This window comes from Pteropus alecto, unplaced genomic scaffold (assembly GCF_000325575.1).
Source record: "Pteropus alecto unplaced genomic scaffold, ASM32557v1 scaffold338, whole genome shotgun sequence".
NCBI classification, from domain to species: domain Eukaryota; kingdom Metazoa; phylum Chordata; class Mammalia; order Chiroptera; family Pteropodidae; genus Pteropus; species Pteropus alecto.
In genome coordinates, this window is record NW_006441995.1 from 1064438 (window position 1) to 1089925 (window position 25488).

A 25488-nucleotide genomic window follows, 5' to 3' on the forward strand; every position below is an offset into this window, starting at 1 on the left:
TATCAAAATTTAAAACATCTCGTATTTGAAAGACTGTTTTATATTTTCAGGAATGAAAGACAAGCTTCAGACTTGAAAAATATTTGCCAAATACATATCTGATAAACAGTTTGTACCTAGAATATCTGAAGAACACTCAAAACACAATAATAAGAAAATATACAACTAACTAAAACAGGCAAATGATTTGAAGACAGTTCACCAAAGAAATGGATGGCAAATCAAAAGATCCTCAACATCATTAGTGTTTTAGAAAATTTAAATTCAAATTATAATACCAATATACACCTATTAGAATGGCTTTAAAAACAACAACCGATAATACCAAGCGCTGACAAGGATATGGAGCAGCTGGAAATCTCACTGCTGGTGAGAATACAAAATAGAACAGCTACTTTGCAAAAACAGTTTAGCAGTTTCTTATAAAGTTAAACATATACTTTCCACGTGACCAGTAATTCCATTTCCAGGTATTTACTTAAGAGAAGTGAGAACTTATTTATACAAAAAAAGCAAACAAATGAACAAACAAAACTATGTTGATATTTATAGTGGCTTTATTCATAATCACCTCAAACTAGAAAAAACCCAATATCCTTCATTTAGTGAATGGATAAACAAAACGTGATATATTCATATAGTGGAATGTTACTCATCAACAAAAAAAATACAGACTACTGATACATATAACAACTCAAATACATTACGCTAAGTTAAAGAAGCCAGACTCAGAAGGCTACATACAGTATAATTCTGGTTTCGTAATATTGGAAAAGACATAAATATAGGGATATAAACAGGTCAATAGTTGCCAAGGGTTAAAGCAGGGGAGGAGAGGGGTTTTCTATAAAGAGGTAACTCAAGGAAAGTTTTTTAGAGGGATAGAACTATGCCTTTGCCAAAACTCACAGAACTGAACATTTAAAAAGATGGATTTCATTGCAAGTATGTATGTTATATCTGAATAAACTTTATTGCCCACCTCTTCCCCCTTCCTTCTCCCCTCCCTTTTCCTTCACTTCCCTCTCCCTCTCTTCCTCTCCTCCCCGTCCCCCTTTCAAGTCTAGACATAAGCATTCTAGCATGGGGTTGGTGGATCAAGGACCAAGACATCTTCTATTTTGACGTGATGCTGCTTGAGCCCAGCATGATACCCAGATTGCTGACAGAGAAGAGAGTAAACAAGAAGGCGTGAAGAAGGGTCTGCAACCTTCTTTTAGAGACTTTCCCAAAGTCTCGCACTACCCTTCCGTTTACACTGCACTGGTCAGAGCATAGTTGCCACATTTCATCACATCTAGCTGCAGCCGAGGCTGGGAAATATAGACTTGAACTGAGAAGAAAGGAGAATGGATATCGGAGTATGTTGCTAGCAGTATCTGTCACACCGCTAATGGCTTCTAGCTGTCAGTGTCTTAGAAAGTGAAGTTAAATCTCCTGATTCCCCACTAAGTTGCGTTAAATCCTTGAGTTCCAAAGTGCCATTCTGTTGTTCCTGTGTACTGTTCTCAAACCCTTATTTGTGCTTACATTTTGCCAGTCAGTATTTCTTAAAATTCGTTCAATGTAATCTTATGTCAGGCACTGGGTTTGACATCGCTGAAAACTAGGGTTTACTAATGTCAAACAATTGATTAATTTCTCAAGCAAAGCTTAGGGGAAAGACATGCAAAAGTTATTAAAAAAAAAACACCTTTCATTTGGACTAAATTATAAATAGTTGACAGAAAATGCTGGCTATTTGAAATCTATACATTCAAAAATCGATTGCATTTCACTGTATGTTGCTTATACCTTAATAAAGTTGATTTCTTAAATGCTTCGATAGGCAGTGAATGCCTTTTATTCAACAAACATTTATTGAGGGCAAAGTATGTTATGTTCAAGAAATAGTGCACACCCTAGGCATACAAAGATTTGAGGGGGGGAGTGGGGGGAAGACAGCCCTTACTTTGATTGAATGAGCTCTTCCTGTAGAAGGAATAGATGTTATATGTGAAATTACAACTTATGTGATTGGTGTTACAATGTGGTAGGTAGAAGGTAACATGGGAACCTGGATAGAGTTCCCTAGTTTTGTTCTTTTTCAGAATTGTTTAGGCTGCTTCAAGTTGTTTGCATTGCTATTTAAGTTTTAGAATCAGCTTACCCAATTTCTACCCCAAAGAAACTCTGCTGAAATTTTGATTGAGATTATGTTCAGCCTAAAGATTAATTAGTGGAGAATTAAAAACTTAATAATATCGACTCTTCTGATCCACGAATACAGTGTATTTTTTCATTTATGTAGATCTTTCATTTCTCTCAGAAATGTTGTATGGGTTTCAGTGTACAAATACCCTGCATATTTTGTCAGATTTCATGTTTATTCATACTGTTATAAACGGTATGATTTTCATAATTTCAACATTCATAATTTATTGCTATAGAAATAAAATGGATTTCTGAGTATTGACCTTGTATTCTGTGACCTGGCTAAACTCACTTACTAGTTCTAGAAGCATTTTTGTAGATTCTTGAGATTTTCTATGTAGATTATCATGTGGTCTCTTAATAAAGACAACTATATGTCTTTTTCCCAGTCTATAAGCCTTTAATTTATTTTGCCTTACTGCACTGGATGGTAACTCCAGTATAAAGAAATGGTGAGAAAAAAACAAAAACAAAACAAAAGCAAAAGGAAGAAATGGTGAGAGTTGATGTCATTGCTTTGTTCTCAAGGATAAGAGGAAAGATTCAGTGTTATCACCTAAAACGTTGTCACCATTTAGTGTTATCACCTGAAAAGTTTTCATAGATGTCCTCTATCACAGGGGCCCCCAACCCCCGGGCCTCTGATTGGTACCTTTAGGAACTGGGCCACACAGCAGAAGTGAGCAGCAGGTGAGGGAGCAAAGCTTCATCTGTATTTGCAGCAGCTCCCCAGTACAAGCATCACTGCCTCAGCTCTACCTCAGACCATCCGGCATTAGATTCTCATAGGAGTATGGGTCCCTGGTGCCAAAAAGGTTGGGGACCACTGTTCTATCAGGCTGAGGAAGTTCCATCCTATTCCTACTTTGCTGAAAGGTTTCTTTTAATCATGAATGGAAGTTGGATTTTTTTTTCTTCTAATTCTTATTTTGCATTGATTGAGATGATCATATGTCTTTTTTTTTTAGTCTGTTGGTATGGTGCATTGTATTGTTTAATTTTTGACTCTTTCAGCCCTCCTTTGCATTCCTGGTTTAAGTCCCACTTAAATGTGATATATTAGATATTATTTTATGCACTACTAGTTTGAATTTGCCAGTATTTTGTTAAGAATTTTTGTGTCTGTGTTCATCGGAGATATAGGTCCATAGTTTTCTTTTTTTTGTAGTGACTTTGGTTTTGGCATCAAGGTAACGCTGGCCTTCTAGAACGAGTTAAGAAGTGTTTTCCTCTTCTATTTTCTGAAAGAGTTTGTATAAAGTTGGTATTCTTTCTTTCTTAAATGTTTTGTAGAATTCAATAGTGAAGGCATCTAGAGTTTCCTTAGTAGGAATATTTTAAACTACATGTTCAGCTATTTTAATCATACAGGGATATTCCAGTTATTTCTTGAGTGAGCTTTGGTAGTTTGTTTCTTTCAATTTGTTTATTTCATCTAAATTATCAAATGTGTGCATATAAATTTGTTCATAAAATTCCTTTATTCTTTTAATTTTGTTAAGCTCTATAGTGATAGCCTCTCATTCAAGATATTGGTGTTTGATGTTATCTCTAATTTCTGTTTTTTTTTTTTTCATCAGTCCAGCTAGAGGCATATTAATTTAATTAAACTTCTCAAAGAAACATCTTTTGGTTTCTCTACTGTTTTTCTGTTTTCTATTTTATTCATTTGTACTCTCATTTTTATTATATCCTACTTGCTTGATTTAATTTCTCTCTTTTTCCTAGTTTCTTAAGGTTGAATCTTAGGTCATTGATTTAAGGCTTTTCTTTTTTTCTAATATATGCAGTTAATGCTATGTTTTCCTTCTGTGCCTTGCATTTAGCTGAATACCATGAATTTTGATATACTGTATTTTATATTTGTCAGATTAAAAGTATTTTCTAATATCCCTTGTGATTTTTTTCTGACCCATGGATTATTTACAGTTGTATTTCTTAATTTTCTAATGTTTTGAAAAAGGTGTATTTCCAGGTGCATTTCTGTTATTGATTGCTTATTTATATTTTTTGACATTGTACATACTTTGTATGGTTTCATGCATTCTTAGTGTGGTTAGGTTTGTTTTATGGCTCAGAATATGATCTATCTTGGTGAATGTTCAATGTGTACTTGAAAAGAATGCACATTCAGTTTTTGGGTGAAGTGTTATGGAAATGTTGATTAGCTCAACCTGTTTGGTAGTGTTTTTGAGGTCTTACATATCCGTATTGATTTTTTTGGAGTGGGGAGAGAGGTCTACTTGTTATATTAGTTACTGAGAGAGGAGTGTTGAAGGTACAGCTATGATTTGTTATCTTTTTATTTCTATTAAGTTTGCTTTCATATTTTAAAGCTCTGTTATTAGGGGCATATGCATTTAGGATTGTTATGTCTTCTTGATCAGTTGACTGTTTATCATTATAAAATATTCTTTTTTGTCTTTAGTTTTATTGCTTGTTCTGAAGTCTGCTTTGTCTGACATTAATATGGTTACTCCAGGTTTCTGTTGATTATGTTTACATGGCACATCTTTTTTCTGTCTTTTTGCTGTTAGCCTATCTAAGTCTTTATATTTAGTTTTTGTATGTTTTTTTTTTTTTTTAAAGACAGAAACTACTGAGTCTTGCTTTTATCTACTCCAGTCTGACAATCTTTGCCTCTTAGAGTTTTTAGGCCATTTTTCAATTAATGTAATTATTGGTGAGGTTTTAAATCTACTGTGGCTATTTGTTTTATATTTATCCCATAGTTCTTTATTATCTTTTCCTGTTTTTATAGGATTATTTTTTTTTTCATTTTCTCTCCATTATTATGTATTCATTATAAAAAATGCATTAGCCATTACTTTAGGGTTTGTAATATACATCTTTAATATATCAAAGCCTCTCTTCAAATAGTATTATACCATTTCAAGTATGGTGTAAACCTGTCCTTTCATCCCTCCCTCCCAAACTTTGTGCTATTGTTGTCATATATTTTACTTAACGTATGTTATAAACTTCACAATGTTATTATTTTGCTTTACAGCCATTTATCTTTTAAAGACATTTAAAAATGTTTAAATGTCTTTTACATTTACCCTTATTTTTGCCTGTATCAGTACTCTTTGTTTCTTTATGTAGATTTAGATTTCCATTTGTGTCATGTTTGTTCTTCCTGAAGAACTTTCTTTAACATTTCTTGTAGTAAATTCCTGATGGAAATGAACTGTCTTAAGTTTTTGTTCATCAGAAAACAAGTGTTTATTTCACTTTATTTTTGAAATATATTTTCACTGGCTATAGATTATTAGATTGATATTTTTTTTCTTTCAGAACTTTAAAGATGTTCCATAGTAGTTTGGCTTGAATAATTTCCGCCAAGAAGTTTATGAACTCTTTTGTTTTTCTGTATATTATATTTTTTCATTCTCTCTATTGGTCATACAGATTTTTATTTTATTTTATTTTTTTAAGGTCCTCCTACTGGCAGTACTCCTTTCCCTGAGACTGTGAGCAGAAGGGGATTCTGTCCCCGCCCCAGCTCTAGACTGCTGTTACTTATTGAAAACTCAGGAGCAGGAAGCTTCTTCCTGAGGCATGAGATCTTTGCCTGGGGCCTACAGCAGGACATCATTCTTTTTTAGTGACCTATGTTTTCAGTGTGTTTTCTAGTATATGTTGTATTAACACATGCAAGTAATTTAGAAATTACTGTGTATATATAGGGGGTATATGTTCAACAGTTGTACTGATCAGAGTGTATAGTCAGAACTGTTTGGAGGCCAGTGCTTTAGAGGGTCATAACTAATAACTCTGATAGATTTACCATTTGCTGTTTGATTTGACGGCAACACAGTTCAGATGATCCACTTTATTTCAATGAGTAACTTCGTTTATAAATGGAGAACATTTTACAATGCACATTTTAATTTAGAATAATGATTAGATTTATATGCTTAAAATTTGAAGCAGTCTTTATGGGCTCATTTGTATTTTAAACTTCTTTCTGTAAATGAAAATCTCCTTTTTTTTTTTTTTTTTTAAAGGACTGTGAGGACATGGGAAGTTGAAAATCCAAAGAAGCAAAGAAGTGTGTTTAAACCACGGACGATGCAGGGTAAAAAAGTCATTCCCACCACGTGCACCTATAGTAGAGATGGAAACCTCATAGCAGCTGCCTGCCAGAATGGAAGCATACAGATCTGGGACCGAAATTTGACTGTAAGTCAAGTTCGTTTTTCTTAGGAGAAAATCACCTTATAAAGACAAACATCATGTTAAAATATTATGAAGATCAATTTCCTGAGTTTAGCCCTAATTTAAACTTCAGTGTTAGTTGATAAAACATTGGGACTTTTGCAGTAAACATCATTTCAGTAAACATCTCAGCTTAGTATTTTCTAATGCGTATTAGATTTTGGTTTTAAAATAAATTAGATCTTTTGGTATAAAATATAAAAAGCACAGTGCTGTTTAGTATGTGGCATTTCAGTGTACTTGATTTTTAAAGTGAAGGATTTGGCAGTAATATAAAACAAGACTAAACAAAGAGCTAGAATATATCCTTTAAAAGATTTCAGAAAACCATGAAATGTCCAAGATGATCCATCAGTTGTTTTGCAGCTATTTCTATAGTAATTTAAATAATATTTTGTCTTACTATTCCATGACATTCCATTTGAATAAGTTTCATATTTTTTACTGTACAGTTTAGGTCATTTTTAGAATAAATAAATTTTAGAATTTGAAGGCATCACAGAATTCTAAAACCATACAAATAATGAATATAAAAGACTGGCTAATTCTGCGAATTACCAATAAGCTTTAAAAAAGGCTTTATTATATATACAGTTTGTAAAATATGGATTTTTGATAAATGGAGTGATTCTAAAATACTAATGTTAACAGGCAAATCTATACTAATGTTATAATGCAATTTGGTTATGTTATTTTAATGAAAAGTTTGGTACAATTATTAATTCAGCAAATATTTATTAAGTACCTACTGTATGCAGGCACTATTCTAGGCACTGGGAATACTGGCAGATTATCAAAAATTCCTGCCCTCATGGAGTTTACATTCTATATCTTTTAAAAATTATAAAAATAACCTTTCAAATAACATTTCCTGGGATTTACATTTTGAAAGGGATCCCAGGAAACATGGTTGTCTTTTCAGGCAGATGAGTTAAAGTCAGTTTTCTTGGAATAAGGTAAAAAGTAATTATAGGGAAAATAGAATCCGTGTTTATAATGCTGGAAATATCTTTGGCATTTTCTGTCTGTCAGATCTTTTTATTTCTGTTTTCATCTCTACTATAAACCACATAAAGCTTCATAACAACACAGAGATTTTAGAAATCCTTCGAGTTGTAAACTGAGTTTTAACCAAGCAATAAATTTTTCGTAACTGGCTTTCATCGTCTCTAGGTACTGTTGATTTAGACATGGAACTTCTAAAGCATGAAGTTTTCTTGTGCAGCTTTAATAGTGGTGTGTTTGATATACTCTGTGTGTGTGTGTGTGTGTGTGTGTGTGTGTGTGTACCTTTCTCTTAGAACATATATATTTTTATAAAGTTGAAATATAGTTTTTAAAGATTGGCCTTGCATATCTCTTGAAATAATGAGTATCTTCTATTTCTAGTGTTTTAGAAAACAAAGCTGTTTGAAAGCCAGTTCTCTTCCTGTCTCCCAAATCTTTTAAGTCGTTCTCCTCATCAGTCTTTCATTCTATTTTGTCAGAATTTAATAGTACATGAATGTGTATAGCTTCTTATACCACATCTCATTCTTTATATTTCAATTATATTTACCTATTTATCAAATTGAAAAGAAAAAACTTGCCATGAACACAGCTTGATTTAAAAACAGATTTAAAAATTTTTCTTAACTATTATTTCAGCAATAATAAATCACCCACAGGTAAGAAAGCCTAATAGCAATAGTTTTCCCTCACAGTAGCCAAAGAATTACATAGTAAGTAATGGTTAACATATATGTTTTATGACAAATAAAACTCTTATAATTTCCATATTTAACGATATAATTCTCATTAGACCAACTGGAACTTCAGCAAATTAAATGAAACATATATATATGTATGTATGTATGTATGTATGTATGTATGTATGTATGTATGTATGTATGTATGTATATTTATTTATTTAGAAGTAAGGGTTCAGTCTATTAATGATAAATTCCTGTGTTCTCAAAACCTATCTTTATTCTAGAATTATGCCGGCCAGTATGGTAGCTACTAGCTACATTTGATTATTTCAATTTAAATTAATTAAAATAAAATACAATTAAAATTTCAGTTCCTCAGTCGTAATGGCCAACTTTTCAAGTGCCCAATAGCCACATGTGCCTAGGGGCTACTTGTTGAACAGCACAGATAGAGAGCATTCCTATCACTGCAGAAGTCTCCGTTGAATAGTGCTACTCAAGAGGACTATTTGTTTGCCCAACATCTCTTTCAGTCACGATGATGGCCTGTCTTTCAATTTGAGGAGAAGGCCTCTTCAGAGGAGCTTATACACTCCCTTCCCGTTTTCTCTCCCCATTCACCAGCATACATCTGAGCAATGGCAAGGAGGCCAGTGCTTGGTTGGAGGTGCAGAATACAAGGAGTTAATAACATTGGAGAGGTAACAGCATGCACCCTGACTCAGGGCCTTTGCACATGTTGGACCCCTCGGCCTGCAACACTCTTCTCCTAGATGTTCACATGGCTTTGTCCCTTCGCCTCCTTCAGTACTGTGCTCAAATGTCCTGTTTTCAGCAAGGCCTTTCCTGACTTCATCCTATATAAAATTGCAGCCTCTACGCCACCAGTGGCATTCTCTGTCCCTCTTATTCCATAATGCTGATCACCAAATGACATTCTACTATATATTTACTTATTTCTTTATTGGCTGTTTCCTGGATATTGGCTCCCCGAGGGAAAGGAATATTGTCTGTTTTGCTTCCTACTATATTCCCAGGGCAAAGAAAGATGCCTAGTATATAGCAGATCCTCAGTAACTATTTGTTGTCCGAATGAGTAAGTGAATGTATTCTGAAAAGGTAACAGAAAGTGAGATTGTCAGTTTATTTCTAAGAAGACATTAAAAATAGTGGCATAGAAACTATCCTAGTTATATGAAAACATAATGAGATAGAGATATGAGAGATATTGATAATTTTTGATGTATCCTTAATAATGTGTATATATACAATCTCTATTAACAAAGGTGAATTTTTAAAAACTATTTTTATGTCTCAAGTATAATTTCTGGCTTTTAGCATATGTAGCATATATGGTCTTGTGAATACCTAATGACTTCTGTACCTTTGAAAACACCTACCAAATTCTTTAGACATTTTTTGCTCAAAGCAGTGTTGCTGGTCTTTGATAGCTATCGAGAATCTACAATATGTTAGTCGCTTTAGTAAAAGAATATGCTGTATTTATTTGTATTGCAACCACTATTTGTTGGACTGAGATTTTGGCAGGAACATGGGTATTCATCATATTCATGGACTTCTGCCTTCCCTAGGCATAGGTGGGAGGGAATAATATTTGAAGTTTGCCTTGGGAATAGGATACTATCAGCAACTTGACCCACTTTCCACCTGACTGCCTCTTCTTGCTTCCTTGGCCTGCAACCTCAGCCCAGATCCCAGGTCTACCTTTTAGGAAAATAACCACACACTACAACCCCTTACCAGGAAAGCCTCAAGCCAAGCCTGTGAGATACTACAGGGACGTTTCTGTAGCTCAGTGGTTGATCAGTGTCCACTCTTTCTCTTGCCAAGCTAGAGAATGATTGGTATGGATCAGAGAAAGGCGAGGTAGGAGCTAGTAATCACATGAGGAGATAAACTTATGAGCAAATAGCCCCTGGTGAATAAGAGAACAGATATGAAGAATGGAGAATACAGAAACTAAAGTCGCCAGTAGTAGCCAACATCCAATGTACCATAAATCTTTAAATGTCTACAATCACTGTCAGATAACACATGTTAAGATTAGGTTGGTATATGTCCTTCTACACCTTTCCCTTTATTAATATGCATATATGCAGATTAAAAGGTTTTATTTGTTTTTATATGTAGAGAGGATTTGCAATTTGTTTTATTTACTTGAAAGCATAACATGGACAACCTTGTAAGTGAATAAATATAGCTCTAATTTGCTTTTTCCAAATTTTTTATTTAAATGAAATCATAATTTTATACACATGAAATATGTACTTTTCAAAAATTTTATTATCGTTATTACTATCATTATTATTAATCACCTCTACTTTCTCCTCTCATCATCCTATCTCTATCCTATAATACTTGTAAATTACTTCATATATATCCTTCTATACTTTTCTCCATATCTTTAGCTTGCTAGCTAGCTGTGTAGATTAGGAAAATTTCACCTGTTATTTTTGTGTACCTACCACCTCACTGAGAATGAGACAAAAGACAAAAAGGTGTTCTTTTTTTCTGCAAAGACTGATCACTTAACAATAGTTCACAGCCTTTACTAAATATTTGTCATTCAAGTTAAAATAGTGAAATATTGACTATCGGGGGAGACATTATGGTGTAAAAATGATATTTTTAAAACAATTTTAAATCAGAGAATTTAGAAAACCATTTTAATATCATCCTTTGAGAAAAAATGGTGTATCTCTGTATAAAATATAAAGATCAGTATTAAAAATTCAAACGTAGATTTTTGTCTTTTCATTAGGTTTAATATGGGAGTCTAGAAAAATACATATGAACAGCTAAAAGTCTACAACATAGTTCTGTAGCATATCTTGTAAATGACACTTGAGCTGTACAGTTAGTTACATTATAGCACATTACTTGGGACTTTTTGTCGATCAGTCCTGAGTATCCTAAACTCTTTACACCCTATTTTCTGTATGGTGAAGTCAGGGCATAATCTTCACCTTATCAGGTTATTTTGAGGATTATATTCAGTAATGTATCTAAAGCACCAAGAATGGGACTTGCACGTAACAAGTTCTTAGTAACTGTTGGTCTTCTTCCTCCTTTTTCTTTTTAGCTCTTTGGAGATTTACAGTTTTTGTAGAATAGTGGTTAGATCTCAGGATGCTATTTTACTATGGCTATGAAAGTGTCATGATTCTGAGAATGATTTAACATAATTTTTGGTGGCTAAAGGTATGGTTTAGGAAGATAAGAATGTAGGTCCCTGATATAGCCAGTTATTCAATGTATTGCAATACAATCATCATCAATAAATAAGATTATGTACCCCATGGTTAATGTGCCTGAGTAGATATATGAATTGTATATTTTTTGAACAAACATTCAAGAGAAAACATCTGACATACAAATTACTCCATAGTGTTTTTGACATGCATATTTTTTCAGTCTTTTCAAACAAGTGTGTCATTGATTCAAAACATAAATAACCATCAAAACTGTGCAAAATTACCATAGGCCCTAAAGTTAAGTTCTTATTTGTCAATTATTTTAATGAAAGCTTTAAAGTTTTACTTATAATGCTCATATAAAATGTCATATACTGTTGGAAGCATCATTTTTAAAATTAGTATTGGCTTTCGAAACAGTTAGCTTAAAAGGTTTTCTTTTAAATATAGATGATTAGTATCCTTGCTTTTTGAGGTTAGGAATAATAGAATAATTGAATTTAAGACTAACAGTTGAACACAGTAAGTTAAACACCTTCATTCAGCTCAGCTCTCTTCCAAAACCACACAAAAATGATGGGAAAGGCATTTTAAGAAGCGTAAACCCACATGGACAAAGAAAATTAGAGAGGAAATGACAGCAGAAAAGAAGCCAAGACACTTTTGGAAGCTAAAAACCAGATGCATGAATGGTAACTGATTTAGCCAACTATAGAAAGCCGGAACCTTAGCTGTGGTGGAAGAAGCCTGTAAAAGACAAACTGGTTTATCCTGCGATCCCCTCCTCTACCCTGTGCAACCAGATTTCTGCTCTTCCCTCACCTTCCCTTACCTCACAGAAGACTAAAGGGCTACTGTTAGAGCGAGTCTGTCAGAGAGACTGTATTCCAGGCAAAGCTGAGATACGGTGAAAATCTAACTCAGAACTTTGTTTCTCCCTCCCCTCCTGTATTGTTTATAAATAATACTCTTTACCATGGGGTAGGCAGTACTTTAAACACTTTGCATGTAATATTTTATTTAATCATTATAACAATCATATGATATAAATACCATTACTATCATTTTACAGGTGAGGAAACCAAGATACAAAGAGGCCGAGTTGCCTACCTAGAAGTATAGTTAGTAAATGGCAGAACTGGGATTCAGCCCCATGCAGTCCGGCTCAAGAGCCTGGACCAGGAGTCCACAAACTATGGCCCATGCGCAGATCTAACCCACCACTTCTTTCTGCATGGCCCACAAGCTAAGAATAGTTTTTACATTTTTAAATGATATTTTTCTATGGCTGCTGTAACAAGCTTGTCACAAACGTAGTAGCTTAAAACAACACAAAATTATTACCTTACACTTCTGTTGGTTATTATCTCATTGGACTAAAATCAAGGTGTAGGCGGCACTATGTTCCCTTCTGGAGGCTTTGGGGGAAGACTCCATTTCCTTGTCCTTTCCAGCTTCTAGAAGCCACCCACGTCCTTGGCTCATGGCCCCCTTCCTCCATCCTCAAGGTCAGCAACAATGAGTTGAGTTCTTTTCGTATTACAGCACTGTGACTTCTCTGCTTCCCTCTTCTACTTTTAAAGACCCTTGATATTTCACTGAGTCTACTTGAATAACCCAGGATAATCTTCCTATGTTAAGATCAGTTGAAGAGCAATGTTGATTCAATCTGAAATCTTAATTCCCTTTGGCTACGTAAGATAACATATTCACTTCCAGTAATTAGGACATGGAATCCTTTAGAGGGGGCATTATTCTGCTTGCCCCATGGTTTTTAAAAAAATAGAAATAAGAAAAAATGTGACACATGAAAATTATGTGAAATTCAAATTTCAGTGTCCAAAGTTTAATTAGAACAGCCATTTTCATTTTTGTATTGTGTGTGGCTTCTTTTGCACTATTATGGCAGAGTTGAGTAGTTGCAACAACTATATGGTGCTCAAAGCCTAAAATATTTACTCTCTGGTCCTTTACAGAAGATTTTGACTCCTGACACAGTTTCCGATCAGTCTCTAGTACTGATCAGTACTAAAGGGACGGACAAGGATCACCAGACATCTGAGGAAATCCTCTAACATGAAGTACAGAGACTAAAGCAAACAGAACAACTCAGAAGGGAGAGAGAGACAATGTCGGAAACAGGAGAAAATTTTTTAAAAAATTCTATAGTTAATATTCTCAGAGAGAAAAGAGAATATCACAGTCAAGAAATGAAAGCAGAATAGTACAATAATTTTTTGAACATTTAGAGTTCAAGAAAAGTCTCTTGGAAAATCAATCAATGATACTAATGGGGAATGTGTAGGAATATTGAAAAATATAGTCAAGGAAATCTAGAAAGTAAAATAAAACACAATGAGACAGAAAAGATAGACCTAAAAGGGTCAATTCAATGTCTAGTTTTGGACCAGGAAGTTTTAGAAAGAGAAAATGTGGAGGAGGGAAAATGGAATTAGATAAGAAATAGTGTCTCCTCCATTCCCCACAAAGTCTCAGAACCGAAAAAAATTTTTTCAAGTAGGAAGAGCTCATCAAGTGCTCAATAACAGGCCATGCACCATGCAATTTCAGATCACCAAGTTCCAAAAACCTTGCAGGAGAGAGAAAAATAGGAAACATGTAACAGAAGGATAAAGGGGCCGTGTAATTTAGCATGTTGGTAAGACATTTGCTTAAAGTGTGTAAGATCATGTACTCTTAGCTCACTAAGGAAGGAAATGAAGAGCAGGAGGGGCCGATAGGTGGAGGGAAAGTAGAGAGAACACATCATTCATTCTACGAAGTTACTGAGCACCCTCTCTGGTCCAAATACTATTCTGGGTGCTGGGGATACCACAATGAACAAAACTGAGACCCCCATCTAGTTTGCTTACAAAGGTCCTGAAGAAGCTAGAAAATTGGTATTTTGAGGATTTATCAGAAGACATTGTGTAATCTCTTTTAGCATTTTTAAGAATAAAATAAGACTTTCTTATAAGTCTTCTCACTGACACTGTCACTCTTTGAAACAACCTTTTCACCAGCCAACTTCTCTCTTGCCCTCTAAACCTCAGCAACTAGGCAGCCTTGATGATACGTGTGACAGTCATTACCTTCTATTCTTATTGTTCTCAGCCTCCTTCACTAGCTGTGTTTCCCACTGTCTCCATATTAGAGTAAAAGGACATCATCTTTTCTAGTCTCTGATCAAGGAGATGAACCGTTTTAAGTTCAATTATCATTACTTTCAGTAATTGCACTCCAAAGGGACATTCGATTGCCTTTGAAACAGTCCCACAAGGATGTTATGCTAGCATTTGAGCTCAATATAACCAGAACACAACTCATCTCTTTTAGAACTCACTCTTCCTTTTGACTTTGCTGTTTTTCTTAATTTATGTTTCCATGTAGAACTTCAGAATATTCTCTATTTCTTTCCTGTAATCAAGGTCAGTCTTATAAATTCTGTTTTAGTGTCCCTCACATCTGCCCCCTCAATTTCATGTCCTTTGCCTCCATTGTACTTCGGACCTTCATCATCTGTGTTGTTAGATATCCTCACCCTTCTCTGTGCATCTGTTCTGGTATGCCCAGCCTCATTTTAAATCAGGGTAAATGCAGTACTCACTGCTTCGGTGCTTATGATATATTGAATAGAGTTTACATTTCTCCATATTGACACCTACAGCCCTTCAGTGTATCTTTAACCAATCTGGGAGTATCTCCTACAACTTTCTCCAGAAATAAAAAAACTTAAAAATCTGATTAGACTATACTCTGTTTCCTCCCGATCATCCTCTACTTTATTGCCTTGGTGACATTCCTTACAGTGACCACTCTGCTTATATGTCTTTCTGCAAGCCCCCTACCCACCAGTGGTGGAGATCTCGTCCCTTGAAGAAGGCCATATCAGATGCCATTCCCTCCATGATGCTCTGAACAGTCACGATGCTCTAATTATTTATCTAGGAGCATAGACCCTGAAAACATTTAAATAACAGAATTAGGTCGTGTTCTTTAAAAATTAACCTTCCATTTAAAAATCTCCTTTTAGTTAGTGAAGAGTGCTTTGCCATGGTTGGGCCCCTGGTAATGGTGAGTTCCGCAGGCTGCAGGAATGTCCAGTTGGTGATCTTGCATTGGCTCAAGATGGTGCATAGGGAAGGGGTGATTCAGATAGTGATGTAATGCAACAATCTGGTGTCTGCCTACCTCTTCAACCTCATTTTCTGATTCTCCTTCAAGCTTTCTGAACTCCAAGCCAGCTGACCTCTTTTTGCTCTTAAAGTATTACTGTCTTTGTCCCACATTTTGGCTTTTGTACTTATTATCCTTGCTGCCTATATGTGTTTGCCATGGTTATTGACCTGGATGTGGCTGCTAACTACTCATTCTGGCCTCTGGTAAAATGTCACCTCATAGAACCACGGGGCAGTGTAGCATTTGGGACTATAGATTAAGAAGGCTGATTCTGGAGCCAGACTAGACTACTGCTGGTGCAGTGCCCTGGCTTTCTCTGCCCCTTTGCCTTGTTTTATTGTATTTATTACATTTACCACTGTGTAATTATTTTGTTTTATTTTTCATTTGCTTGCTCATTCACTTGTCTCCCCTTAAGCTTTATAAGGTCAGGGACTTTTTATCTTATTTGCTATTTCCCTGTGGCTAAGAAGTGCATGACATAAAGTATGTGTTCCCAGTAAATATTTGCTGAATAAATGGATGAGTGGATGCTATCAGACCATCATAGGGTTTTTTTTCTTGAGTTGATTTGGTTTTCAGTTGCTCTCATTCTCGTTTTTATATTTTCAATTACTGTTTATCAAGCTTTATTATTATCAAATAAATTTGTTGTCATAAGTTGTTTGACTCAGCCTTCAGTATGGGGAGGGGCTTATTCGCATCAATAGTATTTCAGCCTATTGTTTTCTAATTGATTTTAAAGTGTATGATATTAATAATAGCTAATAGTTATTGACGATTTACTCTGTGCCAGCTACCATTCCAGTTGCTTTATATATGTTAATTTATTTGCCCCTCAGAACAGTAATGTGAGGTAAGTACTACCATTCACCTTACATTTTAGAGGAGAAAACTAAAGCACAGCAGAGAAACACTTAACAACTTGCCCAATGTCATGCAGCTAGTACATTGTGGAACCAGGCAGTCTGCACGAGAACCTGCACTCCTAATCTCTGTGCAACACTGATTTATGGTTCAAAGATTAATGATCTGGATGGAGATTTTCTAAAATAGATTGTGGTAACGCTTGCACAACTCTGTAAATTTACTAAAAATCATTGAATCGTACACTTAAAATGGGCGAATTTTATGGTATTAAATTATACTTCAGTAAAGCTGTTTAAAAAGTAAACGATCTTTATGGCTAAAATGGATTATAATCTTTTCAAAACTGCATCAACAGTGCAATTTTAAACCCTGAGTTCTCTCACCGCTGGAATATGGGAATAGATGGAGGTAATCTTTCGCTTTGGCTAAGGACAAAAAGCTTCTCTGGCACTGCTATATGCTCTTTGAAGGCAAGGTTTTTCTTCTTTCTCTTGCCTTCGGATCCACTGGTATGCAAACTATATGTGGTAGAGACTTAAGTATTTGTTGAATTAAATTTCAGTGGTTTAATTTTTCTGCACCCTAGGTATTTAAATTTTATCAAAAAAAAAAAAAATCCTTGATTTCATACTCTAATTTTGAAATATAGACCTTGTGCAATATCCTTAGAAAGGCAAAACTTATGCAATGCCTCCATGCATAGACAGAGGGAAAAAAAAATCTAACTGATGAAAAAAATGTGTGAAAAAATTCTTAGATTTAGATGATCATATATAGATCAAAACTGCTCAGGGAAGCCTGAAGAAAGTTAAAATTTAAAATAAGTATTTACTTATAAAGATTTATAAGTATTCTTTTTATTTTTTAATTTTAATTTTTTAATTATAGTAGACATATAGCATTACATTAGGTTCCAGGTGTACAATGTAGTGATTGGACATTTATATACCTTACAAAGTGATCGTCCTGATAAATCTAGTATCCATTGGGCACCATACATAGTTATCGCAGTATTATTGATTATATTCCCTATGCTGTGCCTTACATCCCTGTAACTATTTTTATAACTGGCAGTTTGTACTTCTTAATCACTTTCACCTTTTTTGCCCATCTCCCTAACCTCTCTCCCATCTGGTGACCATCAATTTTTTCTCTGTATCTATGAGTTTGTTTCTATTTCGTTCGTTCGTTTTTAGATTCCATATGTAAGTGAAATCATATGGTATTTGTGTTTTTCTGTCTGACTTATTTTACTTAGCATATACCCTCTAGGTCTATTCATGTCGTCACAAGTGACAAGATTTCATTTTTTTTTTTTTTATGTCTGAGTAATATCCCATTGTATCTATGCACCACATCTCCTTTATCCATTTGTCTGTCGATGGACACTTAAGGTGCTTCTGTACCTTAGGTATTGTAAAGAATGCTGCAGTAAAAAATAGGGATGCATATATCTTTTTAAATTAGTATTTTGGATTTCTTCATATAAATACCCAGAAGTGGAATTGCTAGGTTGTATAGCAGTTCTGTTTTTAACTTTCTGAAGAAACTCCATGCTGTTTTTCATAGTGGCTGCACCAATTTGCAGTCCTAACAGTGTATGAGGTTCCCTTTTCTCCACATCTTTGCCAACATTAGTTGTTCGTTGATATATTGATGATGGTTATTCCGATAGGTGTGAGGTGATATCTCTTTGTGGTTTTATAAGCATTCTTAAAACTTAAAACTTAAAATTTTATAAATAGTCTTACAACATTTTAACTCGTAAGTAAAAAATAGAAGAATTAGGATTTTTCACTAAATGTGGTAGGAGTAGAAAACTTATGATACTTATGGATGTATGTTGATAATTAGGAGAGAAAAAATGGAAATCAGTTATAAACCAGAAACCTCCAGTTTAAAATATGAATATATGAATAAAAGGTGCTGTTATAGAGTCAAATGTATAAACATTATAATATACAGTGCAATCTTAGATTTCCATTATATTGAATAAATAGACCAGAGGGACGATTATAGATTCAAGAGAATGATGTAATTTTTGTCACTATTTGGTGACTTGAATTTAGCCAAAATATTAAAGTGAAAGTAATTATGAAATATTTGCAAAAAAGCTAAGACATTTTTACCTGCCTCGTGTGTAATCACGATTAGAAACAGTCAATTTGTAACTGTTTTCAATTTCATTAGACATGTATCCAAAACATAGCTCATAATTTCCTCTGTAAACCAGACCCCAAGCTTTGCCCTCTTTAATGGCCCTCAAAGAAAGTTAATTTTGGCTATTTTTTTTTTCTGATTATAAAAGTAATCTGTAATTATGTTCAAAAGTTCATTTAAAACAGAAGAAAATAAGTCACCTGTAACTACACCATCCGGAACTGAGCATTTCTAGATCCTTTTCTGTATTCATATAAGGTGTGTGTGCCTTGGATGTGTGTTTATTTCAGTGTTTGGGGGTTTTTAGTAGCCCTAATATTTAGCACCCCTCTTCCCTACATGGGTTCTAAACAAATTAAAGAAATAAGACTAATCACTAAGGCATGACAGATGAAGGCCAGAATCCACCTTTGTTAGAGATGGTGGAGGAGGATGAAAGCCAAAAGTGCCTGCCGACTAACTCCTGCAGTTAGATTTGCCTGCCTAGTCTCATCCAACACTGAACCGAGCCAGGCTTGCCTCAGGATGACACAGGGCAAGGAGAAGCAGAGAGTTATTCCCTAAGGGCAGTTCACACTCCAAAGGAAAAGGGAAGAGCTGAGCCAAGTGTTCTCAGTTAATTCTTCCTACATTCACAAGTCAGATTAATAAACTACCTTCCTTCCTAGGGAAGAGTGAATAAGAAGTGAGAAAAGGTTGGGGTGAGAGGATATTAGATCAAATAGGACCTTGGAGGCTATGTAAAGGAGTTCGAAGGCTCTTTTGAGGGTAATGGGAAGCCATTAGGCAGGTTTTAGGGGAAGAATGACATTATCCAAGTTATATTTTTAAAGGATTCACTCTGGCCATTCTGCATGGAAAATTATTATAGGGGGAGAAGCTAGGAGACTAGTTGGAGTTGGCCGTTGCAGGCTTCCAGGTAATTTCCTGGGTGAGGGTGGTTATGATGGAGGTGATCTTTGGATTCTGGAGACTATTTGAAGCTAGAATTGACAAATGAGTAAAATTTAATATAAAGGTAATTTTTTCACAGTATTTTAAATTATGCATTTTTAAAGAGTTATATACTTGTATAATATAGAGAATTTCATTTGTAAAATAATTCCATAAAACACATTTGATACTTACCTTTCATGGTGCCTGGTTTTCTAATTGAGAGTTGAGAATTTGGATTTTGTGAAAGCCTACTTCGATTTTGCGTTATTTTAGCTAGTTTTATTTTTATTATTATCTTGTATCAATTGGCATTCTAGCGTTAATGCTCTCTAATTCTTAAAAAAAAAAAAAAACTTTTAGTATTTTCTGTAGCATAAATAAAATCCTCTGTAGTTGTCTAGACAGGGCTGTTAGGTCATCTAAAATGGCCAGACTCTCTGCAGGATGACTATAGTCTCTAGAAAGCCTATATAAGGGATGCCTCTCTCTAGGAGAGATATTTCCTGAGCTGTGTTTCTCAGCTTCAGGACAGCTGTGATTTATTTTGTAAGCTGACGAGGCCAAACATTACTGTTTTAACCATTATAAACAAAATAGTAAATGTTAAATGTTCACTCAATAGAGCCACTAGTAGGGCTTTTATATACAGAAAGTAACGTCTGAGCCAAAAATGCGAAACAGTTCTCTGGTCTGCGTGCATTCTCTTTCAACCTACTCTGATTCATTGCAAATGGAGAAGTGATGCAACCAGTGATGATCTGAGCTCCCAAACGTTTGGTGCTGTAGTGAATTCTCCCAGGTTTTTTTCCTTTCCTCCTTCTACTTAATTACTCAAGCCTTAATAATTTACCACATTTCTTAAAACTTCTCAGAAACTTTTGTTTTTGTATATGAGACCCAAATTGAAGAGCACTGCAAGATTCTGCTAAACCTCAACAATTCAGAATATTTAAATATTTACCAGTTTTGTGATTTATCAGAGTTTTTGTGGCTTTCAGCTCTATTCTACAAAGTAATGCAAGGATCAAATCATAATTCAGAAATATTTTTTACTTTATTGCCCAAATGTATTTATAAGTAATTATATATACATTTATAATTAAAGGATTAAAGGATTATTCTCACGCTATATACTGTGTGATAAAGAATTTTACAGCAGTCCCCCCTTATCCCTGGGGGATGTGTTCCAAGACCCCTAGTGGATGCCTGAAACCATAGATAGTACTGAACCCTATATATACTATGTTTTTTTCTACACATACATACCTATGATAAAGTTTAATTTATAAATTAGACACAGTAAGAGATTAATAATAACTAATAATAAAAAAGAACAATTTCAGCAACACATTGTAGTAGAAGTTATGTGAATGTAGTTTCTTTCTCAATGTCTTATTGTACTGTACTCAGCTTTCTTCTTGTGATGATGTGAGATGACACAATGCCTACATCATGAGATGAAGTGAGGTGAGTGATATAGGCATTGTGACATAGTGTTAGGCGACTGCTGACCTAATGATATGGCTAAGTGACTAAGGAGTGGGTAACGTATACAGTGTGGATATGCTGGACAAAGGGATGATCTACATACAGGTAGGATGGAGTAGGATAGTCCGAAATTACATCATGTGACTCAGAACGGTGCAAACTTTAAAACTTATGAATTATTTGCTTCTGAAATTTTCCATTTAATATTTTTGAACCACTGTTGATAACAGGTAACTGAAACATTGGCAAGTGAAAATGCAGATAAAACACAAAAGTACCTGCTGTACTTTTTACCGTAAAAGTTTTACCATGATGGGTAGAAAGCATTGATACTCATGGGACAGGTGTTTAGGGAGCCAAAAGCTGTGTATATCATGTGATAGCCAGTTGTATTCCCAAAAACAGTTCTTACACTTTCTCAACCTAAAAATAAAACAGAGAGAGAAAGGACTTACTTGTCTTGTAAAGCTGTATTTTTTTTTTTTTTTTTTTACCCACAGTATATCACATTTTATAATGTGACTGGGGCATTGGGTGACACAGCACTTGAATGGCGAGGGGGAGGAAGGGGAGCTGCAGAGATTTAGAACACGAAGCAGATGGATGCAAAAGATGCTTTGCCTGCGTTGGAATTTTTGTCTAAGCCTTGAAGACATCGGGGATACCATCAGAAATCACCTGTGGTTAAAAGGTACTAGGTTGCTGATATCCTGAAAAACTGCCAAAATTAGTTTGTAGGGCTCTACCTATGAAATGCCTATAGTTCACCCCCAGAAACCCCATCCATACTGTTCTAGTTTAGTTTCTCTAGTTAAGCCTGTTTGCCAAACTTCATTTGTTTGCATACTACTCTCATAATTCTTTCATATCTGTATACCACATATTTACTTAATTCAAAAAAATGATTTAAAAATTTAAAATACTTTTTTAATTGGTGTAAAATCTACATAACATACAACTAACCACTTAAAAATGTACAGTTCAGTGGTTTTTAATGTATTCACAATGTTGTGCAACTACCAGCTTTCTCTAGTTTCAAAACGTTTTTATCACCCCATAAAAATACATAGTGCCCATTAAGTAATCACTCCCCATTCCCCCTTTCCTACAGGAAACATCATAACACTGCCATAAATAAAAATCCAACGTTGCTGTAAATAGAACATTTTTTTAAAAAATTGTGTTAAAAATAAAACAGTTTTAAATACTAGCTAGATACTATTGTCTGCCACGGCTCTGTGTCTGAAATACTTCTGTTAAAGAGATATTAGCAAGTGCTATCTAAAGACAAATGAGTGCTAAATCAAGACTTTCCGCTTGGTATACTCAGAAGAATTGAAGGAGAATTTTAAAAACAACTTTGTCGCCATGAGATTCATAACTGCTTAATGCCATTCACTTGTGCCACCTGAAATTTGTCTTGCTGTAACCGATTCTCCTCCCCCGCACCCCCAGCTCTTCTCATTCACCTCATTGTCAAAGGATGGTACATTATTCTTATAGTTTTCTATAACCGAACCCCTGGAATTCAGAGTGTGTTCTACTAGGTATGGTGATTGCAGTCTTCGTCATTATCCTTGATCATATAGAATCAGCCATTTACCAAATAGTGAATTAGATGCTTTGGAGTTGTAAAGGGAAGACAGCTACCACCTTCAAACAATATAAATCTTTGCTGCAAAAATCAACTTATGCACAGTTAACACTTAGAGAATAAAACTGATAATTGTAGACAAGTGGATTGTATTGTAAACATTCACTGGTTTAAATTATTTGGAGTTTATATAATTTTTCCTGGAAACAGTGTTAATATTAGTTATCATCGTGAATATTCTATATTAGCCCAATGTAGTTCATCTTTCTGTGCTTTTTAAGTTACATCAGAGATAGCTCTGGTGTGATAAAAAGAGTACTTTGCCTACCAAAGCTCAGTTTTCTGAGTTATAAGCTTCACCTCCACACCTGGTTATAGGATCCGCTAAGATAACCTTTGTGAAAGTGCCTGGTACTTAGTTGAACGTCAGTAAGTGTGAATTCTTTTATTCAGTCATTTATACTCATAGTCTGTTTAATATGTTATAGCAGCATCCCCAACCTTTTTGGCGCCACGGACCGGTGCCCCTATTTTTAATGCCTGATGATCTGAGGTGGAGCTGAGGAGGTGATGCTAGCACTGGGGAGCGGCTGCAGATACGGATGAAGCTTCATTCACTCACCCGCTGCTCACCTCCTACTGTGTGGCCCGGTTCCTAACGGACCACAGACTGATACTGGTTTGAAGTAACACAGGGGTCCGAAGTAACACAGGGGACCCCTGTGTTATAGAACTGCATCAAGACCATTTGCTCAACGAAGTTAGTTAGCTTTGTTCTGATATGACCTATAGAACTTGACCAGAGAATTCACCTCCTTCTCAGTGCTACCTACCTCAGCGTTAGTAATGGGGGTGGTGGTAGCGATAGTGGTAATAGTAATAATTTATTATTATTAGAATAGGAGCTAACATTGTCCACCTACTATGTACGAGGAATTTTTCTAAATGCTTTCAGTGTATTTGCTTGTTATATAGCTCTGTGAGGTTAATATTTTTATCTCCATTTTAAGGATGAGTTAACTGAGATTGGGTTAATTCCTTAAGGACACACAGTAAGGAGTAGGTAGATCTGGGATTTGACTCCAGGCAGTCTGGTGCCAGAGTTTATACTATTAACCCCAATTTCTTGGGCCTCTCAGAGAGTGAAGTCCCATTCATCCACCAGCTGAAGTGGGCAACAGCAAGAGAGAGGCTCTGGAGGGTTCATTCTCTTCTATAAATTGTTCAAAAGCCAGGAAATGCATATTTTCAAGGGCAAAAATGTATGCTAGCGGATCTGGTTTATTTAGAAAAGATCTAACTTCTCTCTGTCCAGAGAGGACCTGCAGAGCTAGGTGAGTGGAGGGTAGAACCGGGAGAGAAGGAAGGAGTAAGGAGCATAGTGCAAAGAGAGGTCCTGGGCCCTTCTCTCACAGGTAACAAGCATCGACATGGGGCAGTGGCTGAGAAGAAATCAGTTGAGACTCAAGTAGTTAGGCAAGGAGTGACTAGGAGAGTCTTCCTCTCTTTGCTGTATTTCCAAGTGCTATCACCTATGCTGACTGCATTAGAATTACTTCCAAATTATGTATCTCTTTCCTTTGGTGAAAAAATATGTGGAGTCCACATACATTGAAAAAATAATTCATTATGTACTATATTTATGCTTTATTTTGTTACTGAGACAGCGAATTAAGATTTTAGAAATGGCATAAACTTAAAACATTTTGCTAATTTTAAATAGCCATAACTTAAATGGAATTCTTTGTCATTGACTAGATCTAGTAGCCAGATGACATTTCGCTATATTATTTTTAAACCTAGGAAGATTTGCCTATAAACCATGTAGTAGCAGAGCAAACTTTCCAAATGCTATGAGTTAAAACATGTGGCGATACTAAAGATACTTGCATGGGGCTTGAATGTTTTCCCACACATAAAATGTGTATCTCAAAGAGGGAAAGATATTTTAGACATTTCACTGAAATATTAGTTTGAAGTTATAGCAAAATATGTGATAAGTTATTTTTTATATTGATAAATTAAGAGTACTTTTTAGATATAAGCCAAAAAATAAAAAATTCTCTACTGTATCCTAAATCTATATTCTTAGAAAGTGATCCTCCTGTATAAACCTGAAACTGATATAATTGTGTGTGTGTGTGTGTGTGTGTTTGCTAGTGATTGCTCATTTGTATCAGGTTTCTCCATTTACAAAGATAGACTTGGACCAAGTAGAGGAGAGTACTTTTCCATATTTTAAAAACCAGTACATATTCTATGTTTTCCAATTAGCAAAGAAGACTTTGTTAAGCTTTACTTTCTGTACTCTCTTTGTTACTGAAACAGTGGTAGAGCGAATATGCTTTTTAAACGAATCTCTATCCTTACCCCACAGTGATTTACCATGCCTCTCTCAGTGGCATTGGGTGGGGTGATGTCGAGAAGGGAGGCCTATTTTTTTTCTCTTTCAGTAAGTGGCTGTAAGCAAGAGAGATGCATGATCAGATGTAAGGTTTGAAGAATCACTTAGTTGTTTCTGCGGGAGGTAAATCGGAGGGAATTAAGGCAAGGGGCAAGGATGTCGATTAAGAGGTCCCAGGTGAGTCCAGTCCCAAATGAGAGGTGATGAGGAAATCAATCAAGTCTGTGGAATGTGAATGGAGACCAATCCAGAGAAGTGGATTAGAGAGATATTTAGGTTGTGAGACACATACAGCTTGGTAAATGTTTTTATATAAGCAGTGAAGGATGAATGACTGACTAGAGTGAGTAACTGGAGTCTCATGCCACCAATCAAGGCAGGGAGATTTGCCTGAGGAGGTGGAAGAAGAAAGGAAGGCTGTAAAGAATTCAGCTTTGGATGTGTTGAGTCACAAAATCCTCAACTCCCTATCCAACTCAGTTGCATAACTGAATTAATTAACTTACTAATTATTGAGGCTTGTATCCATGCCCATTA

The 25488-nt window shown here is 35.2% G+C and overlaps 1 protein-coding gene across 1 annotated transcript in view; it reads left to right on the forward strand.

The window, feature by feature from the left end:
• The window catches only part of WDR70 (WD repeat domain 70), a 226215-nt gene that overhangs the window by 129120 nt on the left and 71607 nt on the right, over positions 1-25488 (forward strand). The window contains exon 10 of the mRNA XM_006919492.3: positions 6204-6378. Coding sequence (XP_006919554.1) covers positions 6204-6378 — 175 coding nt within the window. The remainder of the gene's footprint in view (positions 1-6203; positions 6379-25488) is intronic.